This window comes from Chrysemys picta, chromosome 7 (assembly GCF_011386835.1).
Source record: "Chrysemys picta bellii isolate R12L10 chromosome 7, ASM1138683v2, whole genome shotgun sequence".
NCBI classification, from domain to species: Eukaryota; Metazoa; Chordata; order Testudines; family Emydidae; genus Chrysemys; species Chrysemys picta.
Window position 1 is genome coordinate 87,645,461 of NC_088797.1, and position 21,306 is coordinate 87,666,766.

A 21,306-nucleotide genomic window follows, 5' to 3' on the forward strand; every position below is an offset into this window, starting at 1 on the left:
CCATTCTTTTGTTCCTAGATGTATGACTTCATCTTTGGCTGAAAAAAATTGATATTTACTTCGAGATCATTAATAAAAATGTTGACTGATGACAGGCTGTAGTGGGCAGGGAATAGAGGACTGACATGTGTAAACAATGGGAAGGGAATAAATACTGCTCTTGTAGGAGTCATTTCCTTCCTCCCTCCCTCCCTCCCGGATACAAGTTTATTTACTAGAAGTCGGTTTGTTTCCCATATCTTGGATTTGATATTGTTTTGTTTTTAAAGGCTGAAGTGACAGTAGACAGCACCAGGTTAATTCAGCTGCCTTCAGAAAGGCAGCTGAAAGGGGTACTAAGAAGAGATATTCATGAGAATCTGCAGCAGTGCCCAAGAAACATTTTGAAATTCATCTCCTCTGTAGGCTGGGAGGAGAATGAGAAGTTCCAGTTTAGCATGTATAGCAAGTGTGACTAGGCCTGCCCCTGATTTGCTAACTATAGGCACAATAGATAGAGGGAAACAAGAGATGGTGAAAAAACACAACACAGAACATGGAGACATCAGTTCACTCCCAACTGATAATGTACTCTTATGTGGTGCGTTTGAGTGCCTGTATACAGGGACACTGGTCAGGAAGGGGTGAGATGCAGTGCAACAGAAGATCCAATGTCCTAACAAGTTTAATCCAATTTAAACACTGACTCCGTGATCAGGGCCTTAGCCTAGTCTCTGTTGGGGTGGAGAGGGGGATATTTACCCTTGCACAGTAGGCTTTGATAGATCATCCTCTACTTCTTTTATTATATTTTCAAATGTGTAGGTTAGACCCTGGGCAGGGAACAGTAACTCATAAAACTGAAAGACAAAGTCCACACCTGTACGGTGTCTAGATAAGCAAGGTGCCTCTGTATGCATACCCTAATGACCTCCTGTTTGTCTGTGTTCCAGGTACAATCGGTGTCACTCTGACCTGATCATGCTGTCACTTTCTACTTTGCTCTTCTGCCAACAGATTTTGGAGCTGCTGTGTCAGATCCTGCAGACAGACTCCTTGTCGGCTATTCAGCAATGGCTGCTCACAGCTGGTCAGAGGGGTGAGGAGAACCTGGAACCTCAACTTGGTGCCTGGGCAAGAGGAATAGACACCCACTTCTATTCTCAGAGTTTGGCACCCTAATTATCTCTACTTCAGCAACCACAAGTTTATTCCCAATACACACTTTACAGCCTTTCAGAACAACCTGAGATTGTGGAGTACACATTTTTCTATGAGGGAAAAGTTGCTTCTGGAGGAAAGATTCCTTCATATAGAATCTGTTAGTTCTTCACCAGTTACTGCAAACCAGGTCATTAGAAAACCCTAAGGATATGAATTTTGCTTGGTGTTCAAGGACTCAGAGGCTCCGGTGATGGGATTGGTATAGAATCTGGACAGATGGATGGCGTACATGGCTTTCTAAAAATTGTCTCTCTCTAGTCTCAGTTTTTTCTTCATTCTATCTTTCCTGCCAGTGATTGTCTTTTGGGTGTCACTGACTGTTATTAAATATGGCCCAGCATTAGAGTAAAGGACTGTTTCTATGTAAAAGCTGTAGGCCAAAATTTTCAAAGTAAGGCTTCTAAATCAATGACCTGATTTCCACACGTGCTGAGGACCATTGACCTCAATGGGGGCTTCAGGTGCTTAGTACCAGTGAAAGTCAAATCACTTATTTATCTGCTTAAATAGGACTTTAGAGGCCTAGCTTCAGGCTTTTATGTTTGAATGTTTTGCTTCTGCGTTACAGGCTGCAGCTGAAGGTGCTGCTGCTGCTGAATTCAGGCTTCACTATTGAGTTCCAATATAAAAATGCAGCTGTAGGAAGATAAATATTGTTGGTCAGATTGTATTTATTGTATTCGTTTTAAGGGTATTTGCTCTGGGTGTGTTCCAGTTGAGTTGGGGAAATCCCTATTTCCACAAAAAGGGAATAGTGGGAGCTAGAGTGGCTCTTCTATCTTAGGTAGCACTGTAGCTCGTTTCTCCATGGACCTGTATTGCAGCAAGAGACCATTACACATACCACTCGCCCAAGAACAGGATATCACTGGAGTCTTGCTGTACTTCTGATGGATCAACTTCTCTCTGCTCTGCTTGAGTACATGCAGAAAGTGACAGAATCCAGGGCATAGGGAAATCATTTTATGACATTCACATGTTTCCAGATTGGAATCTCTCTCTCTCTCTCTCTCGTCACAGGTGAGATATTGTTTCTTCTGCTGCCTACTTGTCTTCCTCTCATTACAGAAAAGGATCTTGTTATGAAGATGTTGCAGACTGCAACTGCCAACCTACAACTGGAGCCCCAATCCTTGAGCACAAGCATGGACAAGAGGCTTCAGTCCCAGATGTCCCAGACTGCAGTGGGCCTGTCCTCCAGAGGGCAACACTTGGGAAGGAATCATCCAGCCAGGTTCTTTCACAAAAACTATTCAATTGGATGTTCACAGTGTGACAGAACTGAAACATTTCACTTACTGAGGGCTGGAGACATGTTGGATACATTAGTTTGCATATACAGCAGCAAGAAGAGAGAGAGATTCATCAAACAAGCAATAAAACTGATTTTGTCCACCTACTTAGCTCCCCTCTCCCCATTTCAACTGGTTTAACTGAGGGCCTGATCCAAAGCCCATTTAAGTCAATGGCATGGCTTGCAGACGTTGTTCAATGGGAGCCCATTGTTTCAGTAGCACATGGGTCAGAGATTAAGGTGAACTGGTAAAATTGTGCAGAGGCTTGGATTTCAGTACCTGTATGTGGACTTCCAGTCAATAGCATGAGCAGAGTAACTAGAAAATAAAAATACACATAAACACAGGAAGTGAATGGCAAAGTGGCAGACTAATGCAACCTTTCATTTTCATGACTACCAGGTTTATTCAAAATTTAGAATTTTAGATTTAGAAAAATACTTAGTTTTCTCTGCATTTCTTTATAACAGATTGTCTCAGAGTCAGAAGCAAGAACCCATTCCAGCGGAAGATAAGCCAGGTAAAAATATTATATTAAATAAATACTTTGTATTTATTACATACTCCCTTTGAATCCAAGGGTCTTAAGACATTTTATAAACATTAATTAATTAAGCAGCAATAGACCTTTGAGGTAGGGAAGTATTTTACCCATTTTATGGGTGATGCCTTAGAGGAGTTAAGTGATTTCCCAAGAGTCACACAGTGAGCTACTGGCAGAGCTAAGAATAGAAACAAAGAGGTCCTGGCCCCGAGGCCAATGCTCTAACCACTTGATCAGACTTTCTGAACATTCACACCTTACTATGAGAGTAAGAATATACTACAGATAGACAAATAAATGACAGCAAATTCCTTGCAGGCTATATTTTGGTAACACAGAGCAGGAGTTCAGATAGCCTTTTTGTGGTTGCCTCTGAGTGAACAGTAATGCATGCACAGTGAAAGAATCATAGAATATTAGGGTTGGAAGGGACCTCAGGAGGTCATCTAGTCCAACCCCTGCTCAAAGCAGGACCAATTCCCAACTAAATCATCCCAGCCAGGGCTTTGTCAAGCCTGACCTTAAAAACCTCTAAGGAAGGAGATTCCACCACCTCCCTAGGTAACCCATTCCAGTGCTTCACCACCCTCCGAGTGAGAAAGTTTTTCCTAATATCCAACCTAAACCTCCCCCATTGCAACTTGAGACCATTACTCCTTGTTCTGTCATCTGGTACCACTGAGAACAATCTAGATCCATCCTCTTTGGAACCCCCTTTCAGGTAGTTGAAAGCAGCTATCAAATCCCCCCTCATTCTTCTCTTCTGCAGACTAAACAATCCCAGTTGCCTCAGCCTCTCCTCATAAGTCATGTGCTCCAGCCCCCTAATCATTTTTGTTGCCCTCCTCTGGACTCATTCCAATTTTTCCACATCCTTCTTGTAGTGTGGGGCCCAAAACTGATAGTACTCCAGATGAGGTCTCACCAATGTCAAATAGAGGGGAATGATCACGTCCCTTGATCTGCTAGCAATGCCCCTACTTATACAGCCCAAAATGCCATTAGCACACTGTCGACTCAACCAGTTTCTTGTCCACTGTAGCCCCTAGATCCTTTTCTGCAGAGCTGCTGCCTAGCCATTTGGTTCCTAGTCTGTAGCAGTGCATGGGATTCTTCCGTCCTAAGTGCAGGACTCTGCACTTGTCCTTGTTGAACCTCATCAGATTTCTTTTGGCCCAATCTTCTAATTTGCCTAGGTCCCTCTGTATCCTATCCCTACCCTCCAGCATATCTACCACTCCTCCAAGTTTAATATCATCTGCAAACTTGTTGAGGGTGCAGTCCACACCATCTTCCAGATCATTAATGAAAGTTTTCAGTCTGGCTGGGATTTGGGCATGGGATCAGGATAGAATTTCATCCTTAGTTTTTCTGTGAAAATTCTGCTAAAGTGAATAAGAAGATTTTGCCCAATCATAAATCCCTGCCAGTAGAAATAAGTAAACTAGATTTTTAAAGAGTAATATATGTTGCGACTTGCCATTCTCCTGAGCTCCAGTTTTCAAAAAACAAAATACTGTATTCAAATCCAAATAAGCAAACCTGGCACTTCCTCCACAGTTCAGTTGTTCCAAGTCTTGGCGTTTATCGAAATGAACTCTGCTATGAGCAATTTTTGTCTGTCTTTTCTAGCTAAATAAAGTGTATTGTTATAACCACCCAAAACAGTGGGAAACATTTTCAAAAACTCTTGAGACTTACAAGCCTACATCCCATTTTCAAAAGTGATTTAGGCACTTAGACACAGACTACATCTCTTAGATCCAGATTTTTATAGGTATTTAGATGCTTTAAGATGCAAATAAGCACCCAGTTGGAATTTTAAAAGTTACTAAGTACCTAGCTCCCATTGATTTCAATTGGAGATAGGTGTGTAGGGGCTTTTGAAAATCCTACTAGGTGCCTATCTACTTTTGTAGGTGCCTAAAATCTTTAAAAATCTGGCCTTTGGGCTCTGAAAATGTTATCCATATGGGTGAGGAGTTAGCTACTCTGTGTGATAACTGGTGTTGACCCACATCGACATAGGCGCCGACTCCATGGGTGCTCTGGGGCTGGAACACCCATGGGGAAAAATTAGTGGGTGGTTAGCACCCACAGGCAGCCAAGCTCCTCTCACCCCCCGCCCCACCTCCTCCTCCTCCCAGTGTGCCGCGTTCCCACTCCTCCACCACCTACCTCCCAGTGCTTCCCACCCAGCCACCACCAAACAGCTGTTTGGCAGTGTTAACAAGCTCCTGGAGGGAGAGGAGCGGGAATGTGGCACACTCAGGGGAGGAGGTGCGGAAGAGGTGGGTCCAGGACGTGGATTTGGGGAAGGGGTTGGAAGGGGGGCGGGGAAGGACATGACAGGGGCAGGGCCTCATGGAAGGGGTGGAGTTGAGGTGGGGCGAGGGGCAGTCGAGCACCCACAGGAAAGAGGGGAAGTTGGCGCCTATGTACATTGACCCATCCCAAATTATTTTTCATTTTCAGTGCATATGGGTACTGCAGAAGTTCTCCAGTTCCATTTATCCCAGGATGGAAAGCAGAACCAGCCAGATCCACCCAATTAACATGGAATCTTCTCTCATTCCTGATGGAAGAACCTCAAGCACATTTCCTGCTATAGCTACAGTGTTTTACTCTCATTACTCACCTAGTGAAAAAGTGTTCTGTAGAGTACATGAAAAGGCATGCAATATCCAGTATCACCTAATCTCTCTCTTCACTTTGACATCGTATGTTGAGAAATTTAAACAGAATTTGTTTAATGACTGTGCCATAGACATTAAGTCATACTGTAAAATGGGTCTCTGTGAAATTATGAACATCCCCATACCTGTAGATGCTTAAAGTACTGCTTCTGCGATGATCTGGCTGGGTATTCGGTTCAATATGCAGAATCACAAAGAGAATGTGGCTGTTTTTTTTCAGTGATCTCAGATGCAGGAGGTGCATGGCCCATGGGCTGGGTTGACTCGCTGATTGAAAGATTGGCCATTAAACATTTCAGTCCTTCCTCTTAGATCCCATGGGTAGCGTTGAGCAATTGCTCACCATTCCAAAGGACTCAAATCAGTCCTATCAGTGCTTCTTTAAAGCCACTGGAGGAGACAGAGCCATTCTGGGTGGTAGAGTCATCGGTATACTAGTGATTCTCAGCTCTTTGGCTCCTTTTCACTGAACACAGCTGCTGCCTCATTACTTTCCCACTACATGCCAGGAGGTAGCAATCTGGATGAAGAAGAACTGGTTGGAATTCAATCCAAATAAGAGAGAAGTGATGTTTGTTCATAGAGGCATTTAGAGGATTGGGTGGAAACACCACCTATGGAGGGTGCATGTTTGCATTCTGGCAAAATAGCTCACAGCTGCTTGATCTTACTAGATCCATCACTGCTGCTCTTGATTTCTCAGGTAGCAGTGGTGGCCTGCAATTCCTTTTGTCATAGATGGCTGTATGATTTTTCTTCTAATGTGGACCTTAGAATAATCTTCCATGTCTTTGTCTCCACCAGGCTTGGTTACTGAAATGTGCAGATTTCTTTGGTAAAGACATCATTGCATATCAATTACTTGTATAAAGAATGTATGACTCCTAATATTTGCCTGTGGTCCCTTTAGGAATAAACTATCTGCTTGTGTAGCCAGCTGATCTCCGTGACTCCTGCCACTCTGTGATCAGTTTAAAGCGTCTGGAAGAAGCAGAGCAGAGTACAGCACTGCAGACTCACTGCAGTGGCCCTAGCGCTGTTACAAAGCAGAAACTGGAGATGTTGAGAGGCTTAATTAGGGTTTCTGAAGTGCTTTGGTGAAAGGTGCCATAACACTGTAATGTTGTATTCCCCATTTCATGTTGCCACCGAGATTTCAAATTACTGCACGCATTTGCACCAGAATATCATGGAAATTGGAGGTTCTTGCCACAGAGCTTCTGTCCAGTGGGCCACAGAACCAAACAAGAAAGTAAGCTGGGTCTGGTACTTTATGCACATGCAGAGAATTCAACAGCAAGCTGCTCATTAACAAGTTGAGGTGCTTTATGGTGTCCACACATCTCTTCAATGCAACTCTATTTCTTAATAAAAGTAGCGTTCCAAATCAGAATAATGTTAAGTTGGCTTTTCTGGAGACAGAAGAGCAAATCTATAAAGGAATACAGTAGTACTGCATGTAACACCTACACCATACCAACTCAATCTAGTGCCCAGTACTATAAAGGTATGAGATATTGAACTTCTACGGTCCAAAGCCCATAGACCAAATCATTAGAATCCTCTGCGCCACAAGCCAGTAAGTCCAGTCTCCAACCACATTATTCATGTGGGTGCGTGTATGCACCAAAGTGATTGCTGGTCTGTAATACATTTTCTTGCCTCAAACACAGGTTACATGGAAATGAATGAATGAACAGGCATCCCACACCTGGCTGTGTGCTAAAACAGCTTCTGAGTGCACTAAGTGACTCCAAACTTGGTGCAGAAAAGGACAATGCTTCTGAGAGGAATGGGGGCTGATGGGAGATGAGACAATTGCATGACCATCCATTCCATGAAGCAAGCTAAGCTCCATTACACCTTACTGTGAAAGATCTGAATTGGGATTTTAACGATCTCTTGTTATTTAAAAGTGATTTGCCAGCAGGGCTAGGCATATGCAGACTAAGCAATTGCTCGGGGCCCTGAGCGGCTCAAGGGGAACCTTGTATTCACTTTTTAGTATGTGTTGGGGGGCAAACTATTCCTGCTTAGGTAGGGTTACCATATCTTATAAATAAAAAAAGAGGACCCTCCACGGGCCATGGCCCCGCCCATTTCCCCACCCCTAGCCCCGCCCCAACTCCGCCCCTTCCCCCACCCTAACTCTGCCCCCTCCTCCCTCCCACTCCCAGCCAGGGGGAAAGGGCTGCCCCAGTGCTACCAGCTTCACGGTTTGCCGGGCAGCCCCCAGACCCTGCGCCCCCAGCCGGCGCTTCCCCAGCGCAGCTGGAGCCTGGGAGGGGAAGCGCCCAGCCGGGGGCGCAGGGTCTGAAGGCTGCCCAGCAAACCGTGAAGCCGGTAGCGCTCAGGCTTTGGGCAGCCCCTATGCCTCCGGACCCTGTGCCCCCAGCCGGGCACTTCCCCTCCGGGGCTCCGGCGGCTCTGCGTAACTTAATAAGTTACACAGAGCCGAAGAGGAGCAGAGCCCCCGCAGCTGGAGGCTCTGCTCCTCTTAGGCTCTAAGAGCCGGGCTGCCCCAGCGCTACCGGCTTCGGGCAGCCCCCGTGCCTCCGGACCCTGCGCCGCCGGAGCCCGGGAGGGGAAGTGCCCGGCTGGGGGCGCAGGGTCCGGAGGCAAGGGGGCTGCCCGAAGCCGGTAGCTCTCAGGCAGCCCAGTTCTTAAACAGAGCCTCCAGCGGCTGCGGCTCTGTGTAACTGACACTGGGTCAGTTACACAGAGCCCCGGGGGCTGGAGGCTCCAGCCGCTGGAGGCTCTGTTTAAGAGCCGGGGTGCCCAAGCGCTACCGGCTTCGGGCAGCCCCCCTGCCTCCAGATCCTGCACCCCCAGCCGGGCACTTCCCGTCCCGGGCTCCGGCGGCGCAGGGTCTCCAGGCACGGGGCTGCCCGAAGTCGGTAGCTCTGGGGCAGCCCGGCTCTTAAACAGAGCCTCCAGCGGCTGGGGCTCTGTGTAACTGACACTGTGTCAGTTACACACAGCCCCGGCGGCTGGAGGCTCCAGCCAGCCCCGCTCTGTTTAAGAGCCGGGCTGCCCGAGCGCTACCGGCTTCGGGCAGCCCCCCTGCCTCCAGACCCTGCGCCCCCAGCCGGGCACTTCCCCTCCCGGGCTCCGGCGGCGCAGGGTCTAGAGGCACGGGGCTGCCCGAAGCTGGTAGCGCTGGGGCAGCCCGGCTCCTAAATAGAGCGGGGGCGGCTGGAGCCTCCAGCCGCTGGGGCTGTGTGTAACTGACACAGTGTCAGTTACACAGAGCCCCAGCCGCTGGAGGCTCTGTTTAAGAGCCGGGCTGCCCCAGAGCTACCGGCTTCGGGCAGCCCCGTGCCTCCAGACCCTGCGCCGCCGGAGCCCGGGAGGGGAAGTGCCCGGCTGGGGGCGCAGGGTCTGGAGGCAGGGGGGCTGCCCGAAGCCGGTAGCACTCGGGCAGCCCGGCTCTTAAACAGAGCCTCCAGCGGCTGCGGCTGGCTCTGTGTAACTGACCCTGTGTCAGTTACACACAGCCCCGGCGGCTGGAGGCTCCAGCCGCCCCCGCTCTGTTTAAGTAGGGTTACCATATTTTGTGCCTCCCAAAGGAGGACACTCCACGGGGCCCCGGCCCCGCCCCCAGCCCCGCCCCCCTCCCCAAAGTCTCCGCCCCCTCCCCTGCTTCCCGCGAACATTTGAGTCGCGGGAAGCCTGAAGCAGGTAAGGGGGAGTGTGGGGGGAGGAGGTGCGGCCCAGGCTGTCCCCGGCCCTGGGGTGCCGGCCCCCGGCCCACCACCCCCGGCCCGGCCTGGCACCGCCGGCCCGGCCGGCGCCCCCGATCCCCCGGCCGAGCCCCCGAGTCCCCGGCCCGGCTGGCGCCCCCGAGCCCCCGGCCCGGCCCCGGTGGAGCCCCCGATCCCCTGGCCGACCCGACCCGGCTCCGCCGGAGCCCCCGAGCCCCCGGCCCCGGTGGAGCCCCCGATCCCCCGGCCGACCCGGCCCCGCCGGAGCCCCCGGCCCGACCCCCGAGCCCCCGGCCCGACCCCCGAGCACCCGCACCGCCGGCCGGCATGTCCCGATTTTCCCGGACATGTCCGGCTTTTTGGGCTTTCCCCCCAGATGGGGATTTGGAGCCCAAAAAGCTGGACATGTCCGGGAAAATCCGGACGTATGGTAACCCTACACCAATGGCTAAAGTCCCAATATAGACAAGGCCTAAATCACTAGCTCAGTGAGTCAGTGGCAGAGCCAGGAATAATGCCATGGAGCAGGATTCAGTAGGACTAAAGTCCTATTTTGTATATGGGCAATCTGTGGGGAAATGGGCATGACCAGTTCATCACCCCATATCCCAGGGGTCTCAAACTCAAATGACCACGAGGGCCACATGAGTATTAGTGCATTGGCCCGAGGGCCGCATCACTGAAACCCCCCATCACTGCCTCCAGCCCTGCCCCCACTCCACTCCTTCCATGAGGCCCCGCCCCTGCCCCGTCTCTTCTCCATCTCCTTCCCTGAGCACGCGGATCCCTGCTCCTCCCCCTCCCTCTCCCTCCTGGAAAGTGCTAAGCGCCACCAACAGTAATGCACCTCACTCAAAGGACAAAACACGCACTTAGTTAGGGTACATCTACACTACAGGGGGGAGTCGATTTAAGATACGCAAATTCAGCTACGTGAATAGCGTAGCTGAATTCGACGTATCGCAGCCGACTTACCCCGCTGTGAGGACGGCGGCAAAATCGACCTCTGCGGCTTTCTGTCGGCGGCGCTTACTCCCACCTCCGCTGGTGGAGTAAGAGCGCCGATTCGGGGATCGATTGTCGCGTCCCAACGGGACGCGATAAATCGATCCCCGAGAGGTCGATTTCTACCCGCCGATTCAGGCGGGTAGTGTAGACCTAGCCTTAGATTTACTTCTATTAAAGCCCCCCCCACACTGCACTACCACTCCACCCCTGCTCCGCCTCTTCCAGGGGTAGCAGGTTTGTAGAAATTTTGGTGGTGCCCAGAACCTGCCCCCCCCCAAACTCCACCCCCACCTGCCTAAGGCTCTGGGAGGGACTTTGGGTGGGGGAGGAGATCTGGGGTGCAGGCTCTGGGATGGAGTTTGGGTGCAGGCTCTGAGATGAAGTTTGGGGATAGGAGGGGGTGCAGGGGTGAGGGCTGTGGGGGCTGGGGATGAGGGGTTTGGGGCATTGGAGAGGCTCAGGACTAGGGCAGAAGGGCAGGGGAAGGGCAGCCTGCCCTGGCCATAGTGCATGGGGGCACTAGAACCCTGCGGCAGCAGGTGATGCCAGAAGCCAGCAGAGTGGAGTGGAGTCAGCATGAGCTGCAGGCTCCAGGGCAGTGAAGGGGCAGCAAGTGAGCCCCGGGGACACTCGGGGGAGACGCGTGGGGGTGGCAGACGGGGCCGAGACCCGGCCCCAAACATTGGGGAGCAGGTTGCTTAACTGCCACATAAAATAACTCAGGGGTGGGGGAGAGGCGGAGAGCTTGGTGGGCTGGCCCGCAGGCCGCGTGTTTGTAAATAAATTAGGTCAAACCTTTCTTCACAAAAATCCTGTTAGAGCTCTTGTTTTCCCTCCTTTCCCTGGCTGCACCACACTTCCTTCCCCTGCCAACACATTTGTCTGAAATGTAAGACCCTGTGAAATGCGAGGCACACAGCACTTGGTATAGTCAGACACAGGCTCCTGAGGGAGAGGGCAAGTGGGACAGCAGGAGCAATGGGGCTGGTAAGTGAGTGTCCTTTGATCTCAAGCCAAATCCCTAACACACTGCAAGATGCATTCTTTAGTTATCTTTCCTCTCCAGAGGTCATTACTCTCTCTACATACAAATCTCTCCCAAAAACCCATTTCAGTTGTGACTCAGAGATGCAAACTGATTAAGGCCCCTCTGAATTGGGTGTTTGGAGATTAGACATCATACAAAAATATTTCATTGTGTTATTAAAACATTATGGGTGGAATTTTCATAGGAGATCTAAGGGACTTAGACACCCAATTTCTACTGACTTAGGCTCATTTTACATCACAGCATTTGTAATCTAGCATGGCCAGTTACCTTACAACCTGTCATATGTTGTCGATCACAGTTCCCCAGCCTTTTGATTATGTGTTTGTCTATTATAAGCTCTTCCTGGTGAAGGACATTCCTCCTTCTGTGCTTGGAGAGCACCTAGCACAGGGGTAGGCAACCTCTGGCACACGTGCCGAAGGTGGCACGCGAGCTGATTTTCAGTGGCACTCACACTGCCCGGGTCCTGGCCACCGGTCTGGGGGACTCTGCATTTTAATTTAATTTTAAATGAAGCTTCTTAAACATTTTAAAAACCTTATTTACTTTACATACAACAATAGTTTAGTTATATATTATAGACTTATAGAAAGAGACCTTCTGAAAACATTAAAATGTATTACTGGCATGCGAAACTTTAAATTAGAGTGAATAAATGAAGAATCGGCACACCACTTCTGACAGGTACTGTTCTCCTAACCCTAATGCCCTGCTTTTCTGAATTATTTCCTTCTGAAACAGATTACAATTCTGATCATCTTTCACGGACACTTGGTGAAGTGCTGTGATAGAGGCCTGAGATTAATTGAAAGCTTGCATTCCTCTGTGTGTGCATGTGCGCGTGTGCGTGTGTCTGTGTTTTCTATTCAATAAGCTTCATTCACAGAACCAGCTTTCTTATTCCTCTCCAGCCTGGCCCTTTAAGTAACCTGATCCTAGAGGCTGGAACTCCTCAGCCCCTGAAAAGGGAAGGAAGAGGGATGATTCTGCTGCTGCTTTTTTGGCCACTTTCTTGTCAATTTTCCTTCCTTTCTTTCCCTTTTCTTTCTGGTACAGAGGGGGGAGTGGCTAGGAGCCGAGAGCGGGTATGTTTCAGGGGACAGAGCTACTCTTCTGAACCCCCAGGCAGATTCAGCAGGGCAGACTCCAGACTGTTGCCTTTTCTCCACCCAGAAATCAATTTTGCAGGTTTTGTTGATTTCCTTGTTGCAGGCTTTGGCAAATCCAAATGATTTCCAAACCTTTTATTTCTTTTGCTGCTGTGGCTGCTGCTGCTGGGGGTTGGAGCAAGGGATTAATGATTTGCTTCTCCTTCAATGTGTAATTCAGGGATAGGGAGAAGGTCAGGCCTGGTCAGCTGACATTGTGAATCCTGTCAATTCTGGCCACTCTGGAGGGGGGTTATTGTATTTTCCTCCTGCCCCGCTTCCTGCCCTGTCTTTTCTTTAGCCTTCTCCTCGTTCCCTAGCACTCTGTTTTGCTCACACACAATCCCCACCATGAATTCACAAGCAGCTTCAGGACATATCTGGCTGATTTTCTTTTTCTTTACCAGCTCAGCAAAAGGTAAGTGACTTTGCACTTCAGCTTCTGAAATAACATGAAATGGGAAAGTATCCTGTGGACCTGAGAAACAGGATGCTTGTCACACCTTACACAAAACTCTGTATAATGCCTAGTGCTTACTGGAATTCTAGATCTCAAAATTATAGTCCCACAGTCAAAGAAGGGAAGTAGAAGGAAAGCTCTGAAAATGCTCAGATTTCTAATCTCTTTATGAAAATTTATTAGCATAGCAAGTAACAACAGCTTGTGCATCTCCAGAATTCAGGGACAGGTGGCTGGCTATAACTTAGTTTCAGGCTTCGTGATTAGAAGCTTCTCTCTGGATGCCTGGAAATACAGGAATACTGGCCTTTCAAGGTTCAACTTCATGTAAAAGAGCCACCACCAGTTACCTCTGATACACAGAGAATGGTTTAAAGAATTCAGCTAGATTTACACCTATGTATCCCTGGATCTACTATGGAGTTTTCCTTTCATGGAGACTTTGGCATCCTTTGGGGAGAGTTTTAAAACCTGTTTTGCTGGTCATTATAAAGGATCAGATGACAGAATTCCAAAACATTTCAGTAACCTACTACATTCACAATGAATTGGAAGAATAGTAGGTCCTTTTGAGAATTTCAAACACAATTGTATCTTTAGATAATGGATTGAACGGATTATTCCTCATGGCAAAAGCAAACACAAAAATCAGAGTCAATCTTTAAGTATATACAAAGTATAAAATACACAAAAAGATTGATCTCAGATAATTCTAGACATACTACGTAAAATGAAAAATTAAAGAATACTAAGGCTGAGGTAGAAAAACAAAGACATTCTGAGGCAAGGCCTCTCCAGCAAGTTTATCCTAGCCTGCTGTGGTTAGGTAAATGATTAAGTTAGGGACAGGGGGTTATGACTTAGCTGCACTTCTCATCACTGCTACTTTAAAACAGGCAAAACTGTGGATGAAAGGGGGAGTATGTCATCTCTTCCCTCACCATCAAATATTCTAAGTTGTCCAAGGTAGGATGGAATGAATGGTCATCTCTGTAAGAATTCTTCAAACTTTGCTGAGCATGAACATATCCATGGAACTGTGCTATAGGACTAGAATTCAGTCCCTGGAAAGAAACCTCTGGCACCGGCAGCAGTGGACAGGAGTAGGAAATGAAAAAGAGACTGACGTCTTCTGTTGAGAGCTAATCTCCAAGGTCCCATCTGAGGTCTTGAAGTCCCACGGCAGGGTTCCCGTTTTTATTTACCTTTCAGCAGAATTGTGCAAGCTAATCCTTAATGGGCCAATGAATCAACCACTATCAACCCTATCAATCAAAAGATCTCCTGACACTCAAATATTACAGCAATGGGCGTGTTACAAGAACCTACACAGAATAACATAGAAAAAAACTGCAGCAAATTAAGAAAGTTTTTACAGGTTTCCACTGGTTGACAATAGCAAATGTTATTGTATTAGGATACCAGCAATCTGTAATTCAACAGTTTGTAAGGGATTAAGAAATAGAATGAAGGTTCCCAGTAAATTATGAGTGGATGGAGTTTACATACAGCACTACTCAAAGGTGAATGATAGGGCTGCTTAGTAACTTTACCCAAGGTCTCAGAGACCACAGCAGAGAGTGGAAGAAGATCCTCATCTGATATAATTTGTCATAGCTCCATTGTTATAATTCCATTGACTTCAGTAGAGTTATAACAACTTAAACCAGTTGAGGATTTGCTCCAGGCTGTGTATTCAAACTGGTGGTGAGACACTACAGTGCACATAATTAATTTTAATAGGCCCACATTTGGCTGCTAAACTTGCTATGGACCTGTGCTGGGTAATTACATAGACCATTGAACCCTTCCATGCAGTGGTTTTGTTAACAAAGGTATCTTACTAAATTTTCATCCTTAGTCCTTGATAAACCCCAGATATATGAGTGATAAGATGGGGAAGGTGGGATCAGGGAATCCATTCATTTATTTTCTCATTTAAACAAAAACACTTTCCCACAACCCAGGAAAGAAAACCAGTACCACTGGGCAAACAGACTTTTGTGCATTTGCTGGAAATGTATATCCATTCCTGAAAAATATAGTGAGAATATTGGTAGTGTAGTAGTGCCCTAATTGTATTGGTTGAAGAGGGGGACTGGGGAATTAAGCATTTTCTAACAAAGACTCATTGTATCCACCTATCAGTATTGGTGCAATATTGTCTATTTCAAAAAGCAAAGCAATACAATTCAGAAGTATTTTCATGGGCCCAAGGGGTAAGTCATCACTGGCAGAGAAGGGAGCGAACTCCATCAGAGTTTGTGAAATCAATCCCAATTCACCCTTCAATCTGATCATGGAACTGTATCAAGGAGCTTTTGATCAGCCTTTTACATTCCCTCCCTGCATCCATTAGAGCCAAGGGGAGTTCCCTGCCCCTCTTCCCAGCTGAATCTGTAGAAGCTGGGTTGATCTTCTCACCTGAAAGTCACCCTGTTCACATCAATTCAGCAGCATCCAAATATACGTTTGAGGCTAGAACATCAGCAGGTGTAAATTGGGGTAGCTTCATTGAAGTTTGGGCTAATTTACACTAATTGAGGATCCAGGCCTTGAAATTCAATTTTCTGGGTTAGATACAATACATATTGCTAATTCACTCTCAGTTTTAGAAGTGATTCCATTTATTTTTCGGCTCTGTTGTTGATACACTGTAAAATGGAAGACACAGGCAGATAAAGCAAATAGTTTTGTTGATGTAACATAAAAATGTTCTTTCCCCTGCCAGTCACTGGGTTAGGCTTTAGTGCAAATGACCCAATGCAACTTTTTAAGGTGATATATATATAATCTTTCAAGCTTTCAGAGTCAGTGGAGTTGGACAGAGAGAAATCCAAACGACTGTCAGACATGGAAGTAGTTTCATCCCTAGTGTCACTCCACTGGCTTCATCTGCAAATGTACATTGCCGGTATTATCATGGACATTAGAAATAGAAAAGCCCTTTTAGGTCACTTGGCCAGTGCTGGCCAGCCCTGTTCTGTACATTGTTTCTAATGCTTTATGAAGTCTAATTCTAAATGTCTCCCTGGATGGCAATTCCACCATTTGGGTGATTATGCCACAGGCTACGAATCTTGAGGTCAGGAAGCATTTCTTAGTATTTAGCCTGATTTTTCTCTTTTTAAATTTTAATTCATAGTGCAAGACCCATTACTGGGCTAAAGCTCTCATAATGTCATAAATCACTGGTAGTTTTTGCAGGGTTCCACCTAAAGGCTCTTTGTACAAATCACAGTCTTTGAAACATCTACATCTGTGAGGGGTGAGTCTGTTATTGGCACTTAGTGGGGAAAAGCAGAGCAGAGACACAAGCTCTCAGAAAGCTCAGTCAAATCTAAGGGTGTGGACAAGGTCCTTTCTAATCTTTACTCCTAATTGTACCCCTTTTTTGAAGGGCCCAGGAATAGGAGTTACTAAAGGCAGGATAAGTGGAGGTTCTTTCTACCAACCCAGGCCTCAGCAGCAGGACCAGGGAGAGTAAGAAAACATATGTATTTCTCTCAGACAGGTTCTGATCTAAAGCCCATTGAGGTCAATGGGATTCTTTTCATTGCCGCTTAACCTATATGCTGAGATAAATTTGAATCCAAGCCATCATGGGTACTGAAGAATGTGAAAGTGTGTGCGTGGCTTCAATTCTGGTCTCCTTTCATAGGGAACTTAGAGACACCATCTTTCCAGCCTGGAATCCTCTATCAATACCGCTACTCACTGGAGGTGCAGCTAGATTATGTCTCAAGGTTGTCCTTGCAAGGAAGTCGGATGCGGGCTGAAGCTTTGGTTCAGGTGCACCTGCTCTGGAGAAATCCTGCAGGGGAGCAGCTTCTCCAGATCCAGGTATGTGATGGCTTTGTCCCCTAGTACCTACAAGCCTGAGAATAGCTATTGGTGCTTCTAGTACCAACAGGCTATGAGGATTTCCTTTTAGTTCAAGTGATGGAGCTACTACTGCTGGATCATCTTGGGCTCCATCAGCAACTGGTTCCTCCCATGTAAGCAGATGAAGTTTTTACTCAGGCATGCTGACCTGAGAAACTGGCCAGTGGCTTGTCCTTACCCAAACATTAATAAGCCAGTTTAGGGCCAAAGCGCTTGCCTGAGAGTTTCTTCACTGAATAAACACATAGCAATGCTAACTTCAGTTGGTGGGCACAGGAGACATTCAATCCCAACCATCTTCTGTTTCCGACATAAGTGGTGTCTGTGAAGAGTCTATGAGATATGTTAAAAATAGGGCTGTCAAGCGATTTAAAAAATAATTAACAGCCTGATTAAAAAAATAAATCGCCATAAAAAAATTAATCACATGATTAATCGCACTATTAAACAATAATAGAATACAATTTATTTAAATATTTTTGGATGTTTTCTATATTTTCAAATATATTGATTTCAGTTACAACACAGAATACAAAGTGTAGAGTGCTCACTTTATATTTATTTTTATTACAAATATTTGCACTGTAAAAAAACCAAAAGAAATTTTATTTTTCAATTCACCTAATACAATGTAGTGCAATCTCTTTGTCATGAAAGTTGAACTTACAAATGTAGAATTATGTACACAAATAACTGCACTCAAAAACAAAACAATGTAAAACTTTAGAGTCTACAAGTCCATTCAGTCCTACTTCTTGTTCAGCCAATCCCTCAGACAAACAAGGTTGTTTATATTTATGGGAGATAATGCTGCCCAATTCTTGTTTACAACGTCACTTGAAAGTGAGAACAGTTGCTCACATGGCATTGTTGTCGCTGGTGTTGCAAGATATTTACGTGTCAGATGCGCTAAATATTCATATGTCCGTTCATGTTTGAACCACCATTCCAGAGGACATCCGTCTATGCTGATGTTGGGTTCTGCTTGACAATGATCAAAAGCAGTGTGGACCAACACATGTTCATTTTCATCATCTGAGTCAAATGCCACCAGCAGAAGGTTGGGGTTGTTGTTTTTTTTGGTGGTTCGGGTTCTGTAGTTTCCGCATCAGAGTGTTTCTCCACACCTTGTCCCTCTCGGATTTTGGACGGCACTTCAGATTCTTAAACCTTGGATCCAGTGCTGTAGCTATCTTTAGAAATCTCACCTTGGTACCTTCTTTGTGTTTTGTCAAATCTGCAGTGAAAGTGTTCTTGAAACAAACAATATGTACTGAGTCATCATCTGAGACTGCCATAACATGAAATATATGGCAGAATGTGGGTAACACAGAGCAGTTATGTAACAAAAAAAAATCTACTGTAAATCGCACTTTCACGATAAAGAGATCGCACTACAATACTTGTATGAGGTGAATTCAAAAATACTATTTCTTTTGTTTATCACTTTTACAGTGCAAATATTTGTAATAAAAATAATATCAAGTGAGCACTGTACACTTTGTATTCTGCATTGTAATTGAAATCAATATATTTGAAAATATAGAAGAACATCCAACAATATTTAGTAATTTTCAATTGGTATTCTATTGTTTAGCAGTGTGATTAAAACTGCGATTGATCATGATTAATTTTTTTAATTGCGATTAATTTTTTTGAATTAATCGTGCGAGTTAACTGCAATTAATAGACAGCCCTAGTTAAAAATGAACTCTGTGGCTCCCCTCAAGTCAAATGGCCAGAGGTGCTGGGAAGTGGGACACACACATGCTCTGTGACCCATACCCTCATACCTTCCATCTGTCTTTTGTGGTTTTAGATCCAAGACCTAAAAGTCTACCATGATTCAAAACACAAGAAGATTCAGAATGTTACTGGAGACCCATCCACTGAGGTTGTGCTGGGCAAAGAGGACACCGAAGAGCTTCAGCTGCCAGTTTTCCTCCACTGGAAGAATGGGAAGGTGTGTTAATAGTACCCTACCCACAGACACACAAAAAGCACCTCCCATCCCTATTCAAACCCTGAGGAGTCCCTCATTTTCCCTGCTTTACATTCTTGCCACTCTCAGTATGTGTCAAGCACCACTCCTCTGGCCATGGACCCCAAGATGAACCTCTCCTCAGATGCTATCAGTGCTGCTGTTTAACTGGCTAGTGGGAGAGACTGTTGAGTAGCAGAAGGCATTCCCTTTCTGGGAATAAGTGCCCTACCCCAGCCTTTCAGTGTCTAAACACCTGCCAGCCCAGACAGTTAGTCACTTCACTTCATGCACTAATGGAAGGCACTCCAATATTATGGTGAGGAAGGTGCTATGAGCACCTCTATAGAACAGAATAGAGCAAATGAAAGAATTTGGAAGTAGATCTCCTGCACAGCTGTGGGACTATAGAGTCAGCCAGTGGGCTCCAGGTGTGATAGTTCTGTTAAAATAGAATAGTCTTGAGCAGTCTAGGTTAGCAGTGGTGGCTCTAGGTCAAATTTTTAGGTGGGAGAGTGTTGCTTATTACTGCATAGAAGCTGATTACTTAAGAGAACTCTTGAAAGCTCTCCTACACCCCTCCCTACTCAGACAGTCTCGCCTCTGCTGTGACTTGTAGGTTGTTCAGGGAGGTACCGACACTCTTTCTGAAGTCCTGCTATTGCTACAAAGCCGCCTGCTCTGTCGTACATTACACAATTGGGTGGTCTACAGGAGCTGCCCCTGCACTGGTCCTACATTTACTGTTCAGTTAACAGCTGTGGATGCCTCATAGGATTCGGATGAAGATAAAAGAATGTTATTTCGACTCAGTAGAGCAGTGTTCCAGGTACCCACAGGTGGAACTGCCACTGCTTTAAGGTTTGCACAAAGTGCAGAGGCCTCACTTTTAAAAAAGACTTTGTGGCCATAAATGTATTGTGAAATTAAGCCCGTGCTAGTCAGGGATATCAGGGTGGTTTTTTTTAAGCCTTTCAAAGCAGTGTAATCGTCACCTAGTTCTAGTACAGTGTCAACACAATGAATGGAGTCCCATGCCTGAGGTTCTCCCTACTGCCCCCTCATCTGAAATTTTTCTCCACCTTGAACTGCAAGATCAGTCTAGAAAACCCTTCTGAGAGCCTGGAGAGAGGGCAATTCTCTCATTATCATGCTATCTCCATGCCTTCATGCTGAGTTCTTGTCCCTTTCTCAGCAGAGTCTGGGATTCTCTCCCATAAATCAAATTTCTTCTCATAGGTAGAAGGCATCTACGGAGATAAAGGAGGAAGGTCCCAGACCTTGAATCTGAAACAGGGCCTCATCAGTCTCCTCCAATTCCAGCCACATTCTGGGACAGCAACTGAGGTAGGAGCAGAATATAGTTTTTTGGGTGTTTTTTTTTTCCCAAAGAAAAAGATGCAGGAACTTAGTGCATCAATAAAACCATCCCTGGAGTGAGAGGATGTTTCCCTCTCCAAACGTATTCTTCTTTTCTGCAATTGCTAATTAATGCCAGTTACAATAATGTTTTTCATAATTTCTGTCATTATATTCATGCTCTTTTTGAGTCTACTTGCTATAATGACTTAAATGTCAAATACCCATTTGGGTGTGCAGTTGCCTGATTTTATACACTCAGTTTGTTGCAGTAACTATGCTAACTGGAATAGGCATGTGGTTTTTGAGCCTCATTTTCAAAATATGGCCCTTTATCTGGTTCTGTGCAGATTTTCTACATAATCTGTTCAAATTGGATTGAATTATTTTTGTGTATAGTGAACTGTATTTTATTCTGCCACAAGTTCTACTCACACATTGTCATTTCATGACATGATTTCTTATATTTGTTTGGCTTCAGGAAGATGTTTCTGGGAGCTGTCAAGTCACATATGTTGTTTCCGAGGATTCCATTGTAAAGACAAAAGATCTGCAAAGCTGCACAAGGCCAAAGTTTGGATTCACCTCCGTTAACAAAGCAAGTCCATTCCTACATTGGTGGTGGTGGGTTAGAATGTTCCTGCCCCAGTCACACCCCTTTTAAATGTACTACACTTCTCCAGATCTTACCTTAGGGGCAGTAACTTCAGGGAGGTCCCAGAGTGAACAGTCTCAGGTGTATTATGATCATTTCATGCTAGGGCTTAAAGAAAGCTTTGAAAAGAAAGAAAAGTTCATTTTTGAAGCCTCCTTGGGGTCTCTTCTGCCAAAGCTTGGTGGCTACTGAAAAATTAAGGCAGAATCAGATTCAATGATCATTCTGAGCCTCATGCTCAAAAGGAGCAAAGGAGACTGAATATCCAGAAATATTTGCTAATAGTGAAATCAATTGGATTGTGGAAGTGGAAGAGT

At 46.0% G+C, this 21,306-nt stretch overlaps 2 protein-coding genes across 8 annotated transcripts in view; both read left to right on the forward strand.

The window, feature by feature from the left end:
• TBATA (thymus, brain and testes associated) overlaps positions 1–6,679 on the forward strand; it is a 29,152-nt gene extending 22,473 nt beyond the window's left edge. For 4 of the 6 annotated variants that reach the window (XM_065551956.1, XM_065551957.1, XM_042856976.2 and 1 more), the window contains 4 exons: positions 997–1,147; positions 2,272–2,437; positions 2,969–3,018; positions 5,518–6,679. In XM_065551956.1, coding sequence (XP_065408028.1) covers positions 997–1,147; positions 2,272–2,437; positions 2,969–3,018; positions 5,518–5,597 — 447 coding nt within the window. In that variant the 3' untranslated portion in view covers positions 5,598–6,679. The remainder of the gene's footprint in view (positions 1–996; positions 1,148–2,271; positions 2,438–2,968; positions 3,019–5,517) is intronic. The other 2 variants (XM_065551958.1, XM_065551959.1) reach the window with 1 other exon arrangement.
• Positions 6,680–12,432: 5,753 nt separating this feature from the next.
• Positions 12,433–21,306, forward strand: part of LOC101946433 (microsomal triglyceride transfer protein-like) — a 31,418-nt gene continuing 22,544 nt past the window's right edge. For both annotated transcript variants that reach the window (XM_042856883.2, XM_042856884.2), the window contains exons 1-5: positions 12,433–13,067; positions 16,771–16,952; positions 18,814–18,957; positions 20,215–20,322; positions 20,816–20,932. In XM_042856883.2, the coding sequence (XP_042712817.2) occupies positions 13,001–13,067; positions 16,771–16,952; positions 18,814–18,957; positions 20,215–20,322; positions 20,816–20,932 (618 nt within the window). In that variant the 5' untranslated portion in view covers positions 12,433–13,000. The remainder of the gene's footprint in view (positions 13,068–16,770; positions 16,953–18,813; positions 18,958–20,214; positions 20,323–20,815; positions 20,933–21,306) is intronic.